This window comes from Ranitomeya imitator, chromosome 4 (assembly GCF_032444005.1).
Source record: "Ranitomeya imitator isolate aRanImi1 chromosome 4, aRanImi1.pri, whole genome shotgun sequence".
Classification (NCBI taxonomy): domain Eukaryota; kingdom Metazoa; phylum Chordata; class Amphibia; order Anura; family Dendrobatidae; genus Ranitomeya; species Ranitomeya imitator.
In genome coordinates, this window is record NC_091285.1 from 679,773,793 (window position 1) to 679,788,787 (window position 14,995).

General features: G+C 42.0%; 1 protein-coding gene across 2 annotated transcripts in view; it reads right to left on the bottom strand.

Annotated features, from left to right (window-relative positions):
* Positions 1-3,414: 3,414 nt before the first annotated feature.
* LOC138677326 (transmembrane 4 L6 family member 5-like) overlaps positions 3,415-14,995 on the bottom strand; it is a 54,103-nt gene continuing 42,522 nt past the window's right edge. Inside the window, exons 5-6 of one of the 2 annotated variants that reach the window (XM_069767375.1) lie at positions 5,900-5,983; positions 3,415-3,614 (exon numbers count right to left, since the gene is read on the bottom strand). In XM_069767375.1, coding sequence (XP_069623476.1) covers positions 5,925-5,983 — 59 coding nt within the window. In that variant the 3' untranslated portion in view covers positions 3,415-3,614; positions 5,900-5,924. The remainder of the gene's footprint in view (positions 3,615-5,899; positions 5,984-14,995) is intronic. The other variant, XM_069767377.1, reaches the window with a different exon arrangement.

A 14,995-nucleotide genomic window follows, 5' to 3' on the forward strand; every position in this document is an offset into this window, starting at 1 on the left:
CCTTTATGATACTATCTGCTGGGCTGTTGTATCTAAGCCTCTTATGTGTGATTCCGACTAATGAGCTGATGTATCTAATCCCACTAAGTGTAATACTCTCTGCTGAGCTGCTCTATCTAATCCTCTTTTGTGTGATACTAACTGTTGAGCCGGTGAGTCCAAGTCGTCAGTATTTAATATATCTTTTGTGCTTGGTATCTAAGCCTCTTATGTGTCATACTATCTGCTGAGCCGGTGTATCCAAGCCTTATATGTGTGACTATAAGATGCATTGTCCCACAGTTTGGTTACTCATGAGGAAGCCGACATTACCCCTGGGGAAGCTGGCTTTAGTTCTGAGGCAGCTGTCTGTACTCCTGAAGAAGCCTTGTGTTCGGCGAAACGTCCTCTCCACACAGTGTCATTTCACCACACACTTAAACCTGGGGCTTGGTAACATTCTGGGTGCACTTAGATCAACACTTTGACACATGTGATGCTGCACTTTTACACTTTGCGTAGTTATTGAATATTTTCTATCCCAGTGTGTTACTGTGGCTTTATTGCCTGGTTTTGATTTGATGTATATGTGTCATAGGTTGCCGACCACACATATGGGACACAATGTGAGGAAGGTCTTGTCTGCCGTACCAAGGGCAGAGCTCTTCAGGTTCTTGATTTGTCCTTTGTTGATTTTCTGTGTGTACTTGTTCCTGTGATTTTGTTGTTTTGTTCCCTTGGTTTTGTAATGATTAATGAAGCATAACCTGTCTTTTGAAGCGCTGCCCACGATGTGTTTGTCATCCTTTTTCTTTTTTTATGGTCTCAGGCCGCCCTTCGGTCTTCCTCCTTAGTCCGGGCCCCTTGTCTAGCTCTATAACTACAGTATGATAGATAAGTGTCTGACGTCGTCGGTTCTAGGTGTGTCTCACGTGTTATCGCACATTCCAGAACTTCTCCTCACGCTCTACTGACAGAGGTGCAGCAATAACGGTCACCCACAACAGGATCCTTAAAACCCAGTAGACGGTAGTATTATAAATGGCACGTGGTGAGTGCTGGCCCTGGTGAGGATTTCGCATTGCGGTACAAGTTATAGTCCACTTCTCAGGTACTAGTCTTCTAAAGGGGTTGTTGGCTTCTCCAAGACATGATCCCTTTTACTGATAGGTCTCTACCTATGCATGCACACAGGGAGTGACCTCTTAGTAAGCGGGGCGCAGAAAAGCAACCGAGGACTAGCCCCTTGGACTGGTGTACCGAGTGTGTCACATCCTCCTGGTAGATCTAGGGCTAGAAGACCACTACGTAATGTAAATCCTAGATTTTCCATTTAACCTGTGTATTTGTGTCCCATATTAAATTAATTTTGTTTCCTTTGGCGCTGAAGAGGTTAACAACCCTTTCTATGCTGGTCAGAATCTTTCAGCTCCATTTCAGCTGCTTCTGATCTGGTCATTACCTCTTCCTATAAAACCTGGCCAGACCTTCTCTGCCTTGCCAGTGAAAGCTTTACTTCCTAGCTCCTTAGAGGAGACGCTATGCTGAATAAGAATTCATTGTAGGTTCTGGAGATTCCTCTTCCTGTCCTGAGAGCTAAAGCTGAGTGGTTGGAGTAGGGTTGTTGTAGTAGTGTTCTGTGGTTTGCTGTAGTACTTGTGAGTTTATCTCCTGGTCCCTGGTCCCATTTAGTTTATTCCTCCCAGTCCCTATTGCTGGCTAGTGCTTTTGTATGATAGAGGTTTTCTTTCATCTTTGTTTTGTCTTTGTGTCTGGTTTATCTAACATTTCAGTCCCAGGCCTCAACTGGGCCAGAGAGGTAGATCTGAGTGTCATCACCTTACAGAACATAGTGGAAGCCTTAGAACTTATTGAGGTGTCCCAGGGAGAGGGTATAGATAGAGAAGAGTAGGGGTCCTAGGACAGAGCCTTGGGGGCCTCCAACAGAGAGAGAGTGGGATGAGGAGATATGAAATCAGGGCTTGAACATCTTTTAGGGGCACTTCCCCTTTATGTATTTGACACCATTATTGTTGTCTTGACTTGGCGTTAGCCTCCAGTTGGCCCTTTACAGACGATAGCTCGGCAATGGCGCCGTTGACCCATGTGGACACTTCCTACGTGAGTCTACACAAGTGATCCTACTAGGTCTTGTCTAACCTATGACTTTTTGTGCCAGCACATATTGGTTCATTATATTTAGCCAGATATTCTGTTTTATTTTTGCTCTGTTTGTTTTGTAGTACAAAGTCTTGTTATTTGCTTACTTTTCCTTATTATGGGGAGTGCGCTCCTTATCTCCTTCACCTTTATTTCCCAGTGCAATCCCGTTTCCCTTAATCCTTCTCAATATGGGGTTTTCTTTCCTCGTTGTCTCATTGAGGAAGTTCATGGTGTTCCTTGAGGTAATGAGTAACCCATATCCATAATCTTCTTCATCATTACGTAAGAATCTGAATAGCTGTCACAGACAAGGAAGGGCCTCAATAAAAAATGGTAAAGCCTGAGGTTCTCCCAACTGTCACAGCAAAAATCTGATGACAGATTCTCCATCTTGCCTCCAATGTTTTACCATGTAATCCAACAGCAGCCTGATGTAGGGGCAGAAACCCTGATTCCAGTGATGTATCACTCAGTTTACTGGGTGCAGCAGTTATGAGACAATCCCTGTTTTCTCTGCTGCAGATCTATCAGAGCTCGGAATGCTGAGCTATGTATAACCCCGCCCACACCACTGATTGGCTACTTTCTGCCAAAGTAGACAAAAGGCAGCCAATCAGTGATGGGGGCGTGTTTGGACCAAAAGGCACCAGACACCTGGGGATAATCTCCTGCTGATAAAACACTGATTTTATTTAAACAGAAAAGCACAATCTAATAATTGTCACATCTCTGGAAATGGGGTATATATCCCTACATCATGCTTTTCTAAATATTTTCTTACATTTTTATTTTAAAACTTTTTTTTTTCTTTTTGTCCCACTGGAAATCAAGAAGCTGGGAGACAGAGGAGCAGTGTGCTCCTGAAGACCCACCATGAAAAAAAGCCTTGAAATAATATTGCCATATAGTGTCGACATAGTGCTGCCATATAGAGAAATTCTGAGCGAAAGACAAAGACGACTGCGAAGCTCTCGCTCTAAATGAGCAGTCTTCTCTAAGAGGGTCCTGATCTTCTGACCATGAATGGAGACAGACCATATTGGTTTTTACCTGTCTTTCTCATATGTAGTTATACTGCAAAAATCACCACTCACAGAATGAAGAAGCCAGAAGGTAAAGAAATATAATATTTAAAAAAAAGTTTAAAAACAGCTGATTTATATAACAGTTGGAAAAAAAAACATTTCTTTTAATTATAAATTAATACAAAAAAATAATATACATAATACATGCAATATAGACATTAATAAAAACTCCCAGAATGCATTCTGCTAAAGTCAGCAAATATTTATTGGTCTGTCAGGATGGACTGGGATGGAAGAGACAACACCGTCCTACCGCGTAGCATGCCCACCTATCCGTCCTGATGGCACAGAATAGCTGGTGGGCTGCTGAGACAAGCTGCCTTTCTCATGGGGAATTATCGATGTGAGACTCTGTCTTTTCACCGCAGAAAATGTTGATGCATCAACCTGAACAAAGGGCAGTAAAAGGTCAAATTATTATGGTGAAAAAGGTCCAAATCCAAAACTATAGTATTATCAAATGGGGTAAACACTAACACGAACCATATGTCAGTATGTGTCCTCTTCTATGTTCTGTGTATGCCTGCTTATCTAGTCTCCAGCATAATACAGTCCAACTGTCCTTACCTCATTAATCATATGTCAGTATATGCCCTCTTCTATGTTCTGTGTATGCCTGCTTATCTAGTCTCCAGCATAATACAGTACAACTGTCCTTACCACATTAATCATATGTCAGTATATGTCGTCTTCTGTTGTGTTGTGTGTGCCTGCTTATCTAGTCTCCAGCATAATACAGTACAACTGTCCTTACCACATTAATCATATGTCAGTATATGCCCTCTTCTATGTTCTGTGTATGCCTGCTTATCTAGTCTCCAGCATAATACAGTACAACTGTCCTTACCACATTAATCATATGTCAGTATATGTCGTCTTCTGTTGTGTTGTGTATGCCTGCTTATCTAGTCTCCAGCATAATACAGTACAACTGTCCTTACCACATTAATCATATGTCAGTATATGTCGTCTTCTGTTGTGTTGTGTGTGCCTGCTTATCTAGTCTCCAGCATAATACAGTACAACTGTCCTTACCACATGAACCATATGGCTGCCGTCACACTAGCTGTATTTGGTCAGTATTTTACATCAGTATTTGTAAGCCAAAACCAGGAGTGGAACAATTAGAGGAAAATCATAATAGAAACATATGCACCACTTCTGCATTTATCACCCACTCCTGGTTTTGGCTTACAAATACTGATGTAAAGTACTGACCAAATACTGCTAGTGTGACGGCAGCCTATGTCAGTATATGTCGTCTTCTGTTGTGTTGTGTGTGCCTGCTTATCTAGTCTGCAGCATAATACAGTACAACTGTCCTTACCACATGAACCATATGTCAGTATCTGCCCTCTTCTATGTTCTGTGTATACCTGCTTATCTAGTCTGCAGCATAATACAATACAACTGTCCTTACCACATTAATCATATGTCAGTATATGTCGTCTTCTATTGTATTGTATGTGCCTGCTTATCTAGTCTGCAACATAATACAGTACAACTGTCCTTACCACATGAACCATATGTCAGTAATGTCGTCTTCTATTGTATTGTATGTGCCTGCTTATCTAGTCTGCAACATAATACAGTACAACTGTCCTTACCACATGAACCATATGTCAGTAAATACCCTCCTCTATTGTATATGCCTGCTAAGGCTACTTTCACACTTGCGTTGGTACGGGTCCGTCGCAATGCGTCGGGCCGACGTACCTACACACGTGAAATTTTTGCACGATGTGAGCAGCGGATGCAGTTTTTTGACGCATCTGCTGCCCATTTTGCAGTCCGGGGAGGAGGGAACGGAGTTTCGGCCGCGCATGCGCAGGCGAAAATGGTGGACACGACGGACAAAAAAACGTTACATTGAACTTTTTTTGTGACAACGGTCCACCAAAACACGACGGATCCGTCGCATGACGGACGCAACGTGTGGCAATCCGTCGCGATCCGTCGCTAATACAAGTTTATGGGCAAAAAACGCATCCTGCGAGCACATTTGCAGGATCTGTTTTTTGCCCAAAATGACAGATTGCGACGGATGCCAAATGACGGAAGTGTGAAAGAGGCCTTATCTAGTCTGCAGCATAATACAGTACAACTATCCTTACCACATGAATCATATGTCAGTATATGCCCTCTTCTATGTTCTGTGTTTGCTTGCTTATCTAGTCTGCAGCATAATACAGTACAACTATCCTTACCACATGAATCATATGTCAGTATATGCCCTCTTCTATGTTCTGTGTTTGCTTGCTTATCTAGTCTGCAGCATAATACAGTACAACTATCCTTACCACATGAATCATATGTCAGTATATGCCCTCTTCTATGTTCTGTGTTTGCTTGCTTATCAAGTCTGCAGCATAATACAGTACAACTATCCTTACCACATGAATCATATGTCAGTATATGTCATCTTCTATGTTCTGTGTTTGCTTGCTTATCTAGTCTGCAGCATAATACAGTACAACTGTCCTTACCACATGAATCATATGTCAGTATATGCCCTCTTCTATGTTCTGTGTTTGCTTGCTTATCTAGTCTGCAGCATAATACAGTACAACTGTCCTTACCACATGAACCATGTCAGTATATTTAAATCTTCTGTTGTGTTGTGTGTGCCTGCTTATCTAGTCTGCAGCATAGTACAGTACAACTGTCCTTACCACATGAATCATATGTCAGTATATATCATCTTCTGTTGTGTTGTCCGTTTTTACCACATGAATCATGTATCACAAAACACCCCACTGAATGTAAAAATACAGTAGAGGTGAAAGAGTATATTTAGTCAAACATATAAAGTTTATCACTATAATCACATATAAAAAAAAACCTATCAATTCAGAGTGGCACTACCAAAGCAGGGAGAGTAGGGAATAATAAACCTGAGTATAGCCAGCGTATCACAATGCAATCTAATGGCAAATGAGCAGAGAGAAAACTAGTGATGAAAAGTAATCATAGTATAAACAATGATACATGTGGCACCATAGGGAATTATATATATAATCCATAAGAAGATCCCATTTGCATACACATTCCAATTGTCATATGTTTAGTATCATACTCAAATGAGATGGAATTTAACTGCAATGAACTAACTCACCAAAAAGTATAACGAAGACACGGCGAAACTCGCGTAGGGGCGTCAGGCTGCGATCTACTCCTCCATTACCATGTGAGTTAATGCCAGGCACAGGCACTTTATTACTCTTTTACTGCTGATTGCATATTTGCACAAATCACACCGTTATACTTTTGGAGATACTTTTTTATATGTGATTATACAGTCATGGCCAAAATTTTTGAGAATGACACCAAAATTATATTTTCACATGATCTGCTGCCCTCTGGTTTTTATTAGTGTTTGTCTGATGTTTATATCACATACAGAAATAAAATTGCAATCATATTATGAGTACCAATAGGTTATATTGACAGTTAGAATGAGTTAATGCAGCAAGTCAATATTTGCAGTGTTGACCCTTCTTCTTCAGGACCTCTGCAATTCTCCCTGGCATGCTCTCAATCAATTTCTGGACCAAATCCTGACTGATAGCAGTCCATTCTTGCATAATCAATGCTTGCATTTTGCCAGAATTTGTTGGTTTTTGTTTGTCCACCCGTCTCTTGATGATTGACCACAAGTTCTCAATGGGATTAAGATCTGGGGAGTTTCCAGGCCATGGACCCAAAATCTCTATGTTTTGTTCCATAATAATAATAATAATAATAATCTTTATTTTTATATAGCGCTAACATATTCCGCAGCGCTTTACAGTTTGCACACATTATCATCGCTGTCCCAGATGGGGCTCACAATCTAAATTCCCTATCAGTATGTCTTTGGAATGTGGGAGGAAACCGGAGTGCCCGGAGGAAACCCACGCAAACACGGAGAGAACATACAAACTCTTTGCAGATGTTGTCCAAGGTGGGATTAGAACCCAGGACTCCAGCGCTGCAAGGCTGCTGTGCTAACCACTGCGCCACCGTGCTGCCCAGCTTCCATGAGCCATTTAGGTATCACCTTTGCTTTATGGCAAGGTGCTCCATCATGCTGGAAAAGGCATTGTTGGGCACCAAACTGCTCTTAGACGGTTGGGAGAAGTTGCTCTTGGAGGACATTCTGGTACCATTCTTTATTCATGGCTGTGTTTTTAGGCAAGACTGTGAGTGAGCCGATTCCCTTGGCTGAGAAGCAACCCCACACATGAATGGTTTCAGGATGCTTTACAGTTGGCATGAGACAAGACTGGTGGTAGCGCTCACCTCTTCTTCTCCGAATAAGCTGTTTTCCAGATGTCCCAAACAATCGAAAAGGGGATTCATCAGAGAAAATGACTTTGCCCCAGTCCTCAGCAGTCCACTCCCTGTACCTTCTGCAGAATATCAGTCGGTCCCTGATGTTTTTTCTGGAGAGAAGTGGCTTCTTTGCTGCCCTCCTTGAAACCAGGCCTTGCTCCAAGAGTCTCCACCTGACAGTGCGTGCAGAAGCACTCACACCAGCCTGCTGCCATTCCTGAGCAAGCTCGGCACTGCTGGTAGTCCGATCCCGCAGCTGAAACAGTTTTAAGATACGGTCCTGGCGCTTGCTGGTCTTTGTTGGGCGCCCTGGAGCCTTTTTGACAACAATGGAAGCTCTCTCCTTGAAGTTCTTGATGATGCGATAGATTGTTGACTGAGGTGCAATCTTTGTAGCTGCGATACTCTTCCCTGTTAGGCCATTTTTGTGCAGTGCAATGATGGCTGCACGTGTTTCTTTAGAGATAACCATGGTTAACTGAAGAGAAACAATGATGCCTCCTTTTAAAATGTCCAGTGATGTCATTCTTACTTAATCATGACTGATTGATCGCCAGCCCTGTCCTCATCAACACCCACACCTGTGTTAATGGATCAATCACTAAAACGATGTTAGCTGCTCCTTTTAAGGCAGGACTGCAATGATGTTGAAATGTGTTTTGGGGGTTAAAGTTCATTTTCTGGGCAAATATTGACTTTGCAAGTACAGTAATTGCTGTTAAGCTGATCACTCTGACATTCAGGAGTATATGCAAATTGCCATTAGAAAAAATGAAGCAGTAGACTTTGGAAAAATTAATATTTGTCTCATTCTCAAAATTTTTGTCCATGACTGTACTAATAAAGTTATTAAATATACTCTTTGACCTCTTCTGTATTTTTACATTCAGTGAGGTGTTTTGTGATATTCGATTTTTTTTTGAGTTTTTTTTATTTTTGATGTGATTGACTCCTATTTTGGGGAACGTTTGTGCTCACATGAATCATATGTCAGAAAGTGAACTCTTCTATTGTGTTGTGACACAGACATGCTCATTCATAAACACGTGAAAGTCACACGACGCTTCGGTCCTTGCCACCATGTCTTTCTTGTACTGATCATAGATTTTAGTTCAGTTTTTCCTAGACACCTGCCCGGCAGAAGAGCAGCGAGCCGCCATGGGTCACTGGCATCACTGGGAAGGAAGGAAACCGAGGCTGGCACTGTTATGGCGTCTGTCTAGCACTAATTGGGGACATATAGTGGCTGACACTACGGGAGCATTGAGTGGCCTGCTTTTCTATTGGTGGCACTGTGTGACTGGCAGGGCGGCGTTAGTTGCAGGCATACTAGGCAGCTGCCTAGGGCCCCTGCTCCCCCAGCCAGTGGCATTTCGCTAATAGCGACACACCACACAGCCGCTATGGGGCCCGTGAGTCAGGAGAGTCAGGGGAGCCCGCCCGGCGCAGCGATGATTCCCCCCGTGCGCCGCATACAATGATGGAGGAGAGAGCGTCAGATGATTCTCCCTCTCCCATCATTCCCCTCTGCCTCTGACACTGTGGGTGCGCGATGACGTAACTTCATCGCGCACCCACTGTGTGCCGTGCAGCTACTGAGACCAGAGCCAAGCCAGGAGTAGCTCGGGGAATGTGGAGGAGAGGTGAGGATTGTGTTTTTTTTTTTTTTTATATTAATATATCAGTGAGTGAGTACTGGACTGTGGGGCTGAACCATATTCTCTAGGGGGTAAATCTACATTATATTCTATGGGGGGGGCTTTATTCTGAGGGGGGTTGCATCATACTCTATGAGAGGGCTACATTATATTTTATGGGGAGTTAGGCATAGTTACATTATATTCTATGGTGGAGCTGTATTATATTCTATGAGGGGGGTTGCATGATACTCTATGAGGGGGCTACATTGTCTTCTATAGAGGGCTGCATTATATTCTAGTGGGGGGGCTACATTATAATTTAAGAGGTGGCTTCATTACACTCTATGAGGGGGCTACATTGTATTCTATGGGGGGCTGCATTATACTATATGAGGGGGGCTACATTATATTCTATGAGGGGCTGCATTATACTATATGAGGGGGCTGCATTATACTATATAAGGGGGCTGCATTATTTTCTATGGGGGAACTGCATTATAATTTAAGAGGCGGCCTCATTATACTCTATGAGGGGGCTACATTATATCCTATGGAGGGGCGGCAGTATACTATATGATTGGGTCTGCATCATGTTATATGGGGGGACTACATTATATTGTATGGCGCGGCTGCATTATACTCTGGGGTGTCTGCATTATTCTCTGTGGGGTGGCTGCATTATACTACATGGGGACCTCATTATATTGTATCGAGGACTATGGGGAATACATTATACACTGTGTGCAGAATTATTAGACAAGTTTTTTGGATCACATGATACTTTTTATACATGTTGTCCTACTCCAAGCTGTTCAGGCTTGAGAGCCAACTACCAATTAAGTAAATCAGGTGATGTGCATCTCTGTAATGAGGAGGGGTGTTGTCTAATGACATCAAAACCCTATATAAGGCGTGCTTAATTATTAGGCAACTTCCTTTCCTTTGGCAAAATGGGTCAGAAGAGAGATTTAACGGGCTCTGAAAAGTCCACAATTGTGAGATGTCTTGCAGAGGGATGCCGCAGTCTTGAAATTGCCGAACTTTTGAAGTGTGATCACCGAACAATCAAGCTTTTCATGGCAAATAGCCAACAGGGTCGCAAGAAGCGTGTTGGTCAAAAAAGGCGCAAAATAACTGCCCATGAATTGAGGAATATCAAGCGTGAAGCTGCCAAGATGCCATTTGCCACCAGTTTTGCCATATGAAGCTGCAACGTTACTGGAGTAACAAAAAGCACAAGGTGTGCGATACTCATGGACATGGCCAAGGTAAGGAAGGCTGAAAAACGACCACCTTTGAATAAGAAACATAAGATAAGATATTTCTTGGATCAGTCTTGACATTTTAAGACTGACTTTTCAAAGGTTTTATGGACTGATGAAATGAGGGTGACTCTTGATGGACCAGATGGATGGGCCAGAGGCTGGATCAGTAAAGGGCAGAGAGCTCCACTCCGACTCAGACCCCAGCAAGGTGGAGGTGGGGTACTGGTATGGGCTGGTATCATCAAAGATGAACTTGTGGGACCTTTTTGGGTTGAGGATGGAGTGAAGCTCAACTCCCAGACCTACTGCCTGGTTCTGGAAGACAACTTCTTCAAGCAGTGGTACAGGAAGAAGTCGGTATCGTTCAAGAAAAACATGATTTTCATGCAGGACAATGATCCATCACATGCCTCCAACTACTCCACAGTGTGGCTGGCCAGTAAAGGTCTCAAAGAAGAAAAAATAATGACATGGCCCCCTTGTTCACCTGATCTGAACCCCATAGAGAACCTGTGGTCCCTCATAAAATGTGAGATCTACAGGGAGGGAAAATAGTCCACCTCTCGGAACAGTGTCTGGAGGCTGTGGTGGCTGGATGCAATGTTGGTTGTAAACAGATCAAGCAACTGACAGAATCTATGGATGGAGGCTGCTGAGTGTCATCATAAAGAAAGGGGGCTATATTGGTCACTAATTGTTTTGGGGTTTTGTTTTTGCATGTCAGAAATGTTTATTTCTAAATTTTGTGCAGTTATATTGATTTAACTGGTGAAAATTAGATGGGAATATATTTGGTTTTTATTAAGTTGCCTAATAATTCTGCACAGTAATAGTTACCTGCACAAACAGAGATCCTCCTAAGAAAGCCAAATCTAAAAATATCCCACTCCAACTTCCAAAAATATTAAGCTTTGATATTTGAGTCTTTTGGGTTGATGGAGAACATAGTTGTTGATCAATAATAAAAATAATCCTCTGAAATACAACTTGCCTAATAATTCTGCACACAGTGTACTATATGAAGAAATATGGGGTACATTATTACTATAAGGAGGACTATAGGTAGTGTATTATACTATATGGAGGACTGAGGAGTGTATTATACTATATGGAGGACTGAGGAGTGTATTATACTATATGGAGGACTGAGGAGTGTATTATACTATGTGGAGGACTTTAGGGAGTGTATTATACTGTGTGGATGACTATGGGGAGTGTATTATACTATGTGGAGGACTATGGGGAGTGTATTATACTATGTGGAGGACTATGGGGAGTGTATAATACTATATTGAGGACTAAGACGAGTGTATTATACTATATGGAGGATTATGGTGCACATTATACTATATGGAGGACTATGGGGTGTATTATAGTAAACAAGCTAAATGCCTCATATTCATCGAGTGATTGGATTGTTTATGCCGGAACAGAAATCCTTGTTCTCAGCAGCACATCGCCGGTGTAAACTGTAGATGTGCTGCTGTTAGCATGATACTGTATGGCAGGGGTGGGGGATCTTTTTTTCTGCCAAGGGCCAATTGGATATTTATACCATCCTTCGGGGGCCGTACAAACTCTGCCCACAAAGTGCATCCTGACTCTGGCACGGATCTTTCATTGCATGCCCTTCAGTGTTCAGTCGTGAGCACTGCATGTGTGTGGTAACCGAGCAAGAAGAAATTAATGATCTTGCGGCAATCAAAATACAGCTCCCTGCCCAAGAATGCGGTCCCTGAGAATCTGCTCGGGGTTCTGATAAAAGGTCATCGAGGGCCGTAAATGGCCCTGGGGCCTGACGTTCCCCACCCCTGCTGTATGGGGCCAGATTGATCTAATAGTGATTGTTCGGTCCCCATCATTCTTCCTCAGTTGGTGTAAAGAAGCCGGGAAACAAGCGTCGAACAACTTCAGTATTGTCGATCACACTCGTTTAGCGGCCTGAACTCAGCGCATGTAAACACAACAGAAATGCATTTGTGTGATGTGCAATATGTTAGCATTTGGGGCCCCATTTTAAACTTTTGCCTAAGGCCCCACTTTGCTGGTACTGGCACTATTATGGGAGGGCTATGGGGGCTTTATCAGTTCTGTTGTGGGAGTGCATAGTGTGAGTGCATGGCTGATTTTCTCTCTTCTGTGCCTATGAAACCCAGTGCCATACACAGCCCCATCAGACTTAGTAGCGTTAGGCAGGGAAGGGTTACTCGGAGGGCTTCTTCAACCCCCTAAAGACGCAGCCAATTGTCACTTTTGTGCCTTAATTTTTCCTCCCTTCTTCCAAGAGCCAGAACTTTTTACTTTATCAGTATGTATTGGGAAAGAAGGCTTGTTTTGTTTTGCTATAGTTTTGATTGACACCATTTATTTTACCATATGATGCGCTGAAAATGGGAAAAATGGTGAGAACTCCACAAATGGTTCTTGGGTTTCATTCTTTTGACTCTCATTGTGCGGTAAAAATGACCCGGTGATACAATTCTATAGTTCGGTACAATTATGGCAATTTTTTTTATTTTAGCAGCTTAAGAAAAATTTCTGAACCTTGTCGAAAACATTTTTTTTTGCTTTCTTTTCCTAACCATTTCCTGAGATCCCGATATCGTTTATTTTTCCTTCATCGGAGCTGTGTCAGGGCTTGTTTTTTGAATGCCAAACTAATTTTTACTAATGACATTTTTACGCACATTTTGACTATTTTTTATTGCATTTTTATTAAGGTTTGTTGACCAAAAAACAGCAATTCGGAAGTTTAGATTTTTTTTATTACCTATGTTAAATAACGTTATACTTTGATAGCTTGGACTTCTATGGATGCGGCAATTTTAATTATCTTTTATTTATTTTTTATTTTTTCATTTGGAATATATGCAAGGGATGATTTAAAACTTTTTTGATTCTTGTACATTTTTTTTTATATTTTTGAAAACTTTTTTTTTTTACTTTCCATTTTTCAGTCAATCATGTGATCACATGTACTATATACATGTTTGGTATCTGCAAACTCGTAATGACCTGGACAATCCTCATGGCAGGTCAGTTTTAGCATTTAGTGAACATGGTAAAAAACAAAAACAAAAAGCAATTGTGGAATTGTACTTTTTTTTGCAATTTCACCGCACTTGAATTTTCACCCTGTTTTCCAGTACACTACGTGGTAAAATCAATGGTGTCGTTCAAAAGTACAACTTGTCCCTCAAAAAAACAAGCTCTCACATGCCCATACTGATGGAAAGATGAAAAAGTTATGGCACTGGGAAGAATTGGAGCGAAAAACAAAAATGGAAAATTCCAAGGTTGTGAAGGGGTTAATATTGCCCATAATTTGTATAAATCCTTTGAGAAGCAAACTGAAGTCATTTCGATGTGCAAATAAAAATAACAAAACTAAAATAATGTGGTTGCATAAGTGTGAACACCCTCTTATTATTGTGGAAGTGGTTGCTTTCAGAATTAGCCAATCACATTTACCCTCATGTTACATAGTCAGTGCAGAGCTGCCATTAATTACAGTGATTCTCATTAACCCCATAGAAAGTCTCGCTGTTATAAGATTTTCCTGACATTTCTTGGTTGCATTTTACAGTAAAAGTCTTAAACAGCTGGCAACACACCAAAGGGATCTCACTGTGGAAAGTTATTAGTCAGGAGAAGGGTACAAGAAAAATTTACATGGAATTAGATCTGTTGTGAATTCCGCTCTTGGGCTCCCTCCGGTGGTTTTAAGTGGAATGGCTGCTCCTTGGATTTAGCAGTCAGCAGCTGCTTCCACTGATTGTCTATTCTGCTCGGCTATTTAGCCTGGCTCTTTCCTTCAGCTTGTGCCACTTGTCAATGGTTCCTGGTTGGATTCACATCTCTTTGGATTTCCCTGTTATCCTGACCAGTTCAGCAAAGCTAAGTCCTTGCTTGCTCTTTTCTGTCCACAGGTTGTGGACTAATCCGTTCTGTGCATTCTATGTTTGTCCAGCTTGTCAGTATGAATTAATTCTGTGTAGCTGGAAGCTCTGGGAAGCAGATTTACCCTCCACACCTTTAGTCAGGTGTGGAGATTTTTTTAAACTCTGTGTGGATTTTTGTAGTGTTTTATACTGACCGCACAGTATTCCATCCTGTCCTATCTATCTAGCTAGACTGGCCTCCTGTGCTCATCCTGGTTTCATTCTGTGTATGTCTTTTCCCTCTCCACTCACAGTCATTACTTGTGGGGGGCTATCTATCCTTTGGGGATTTTCTCTGAGGCAAGATAGTTTTCCTGTTTCTATCTTTAGGGGTAGTTAGTTCTCAGGCTGTGACGAGGTGCCTAGGGAGTGTCAGGAGCATCCCACGGCTACTTCTAGTGTTGTGTTGAGCTTAGGGACTGCGGTCAGTACAGGTACCACTTCCTTCAGAGCTCGTCCCATGTTGCTCCTAAACCACCAGATCATAACATAGATCTACCACAGAGCACTGCAAAGATGTCATCAAGAAGTGGCCGAAACTTCGTATAACCGTTACATTACCTAGAACTGGATGCCCTCAAAAATGTATGAGAAGACAGAAAGATAAT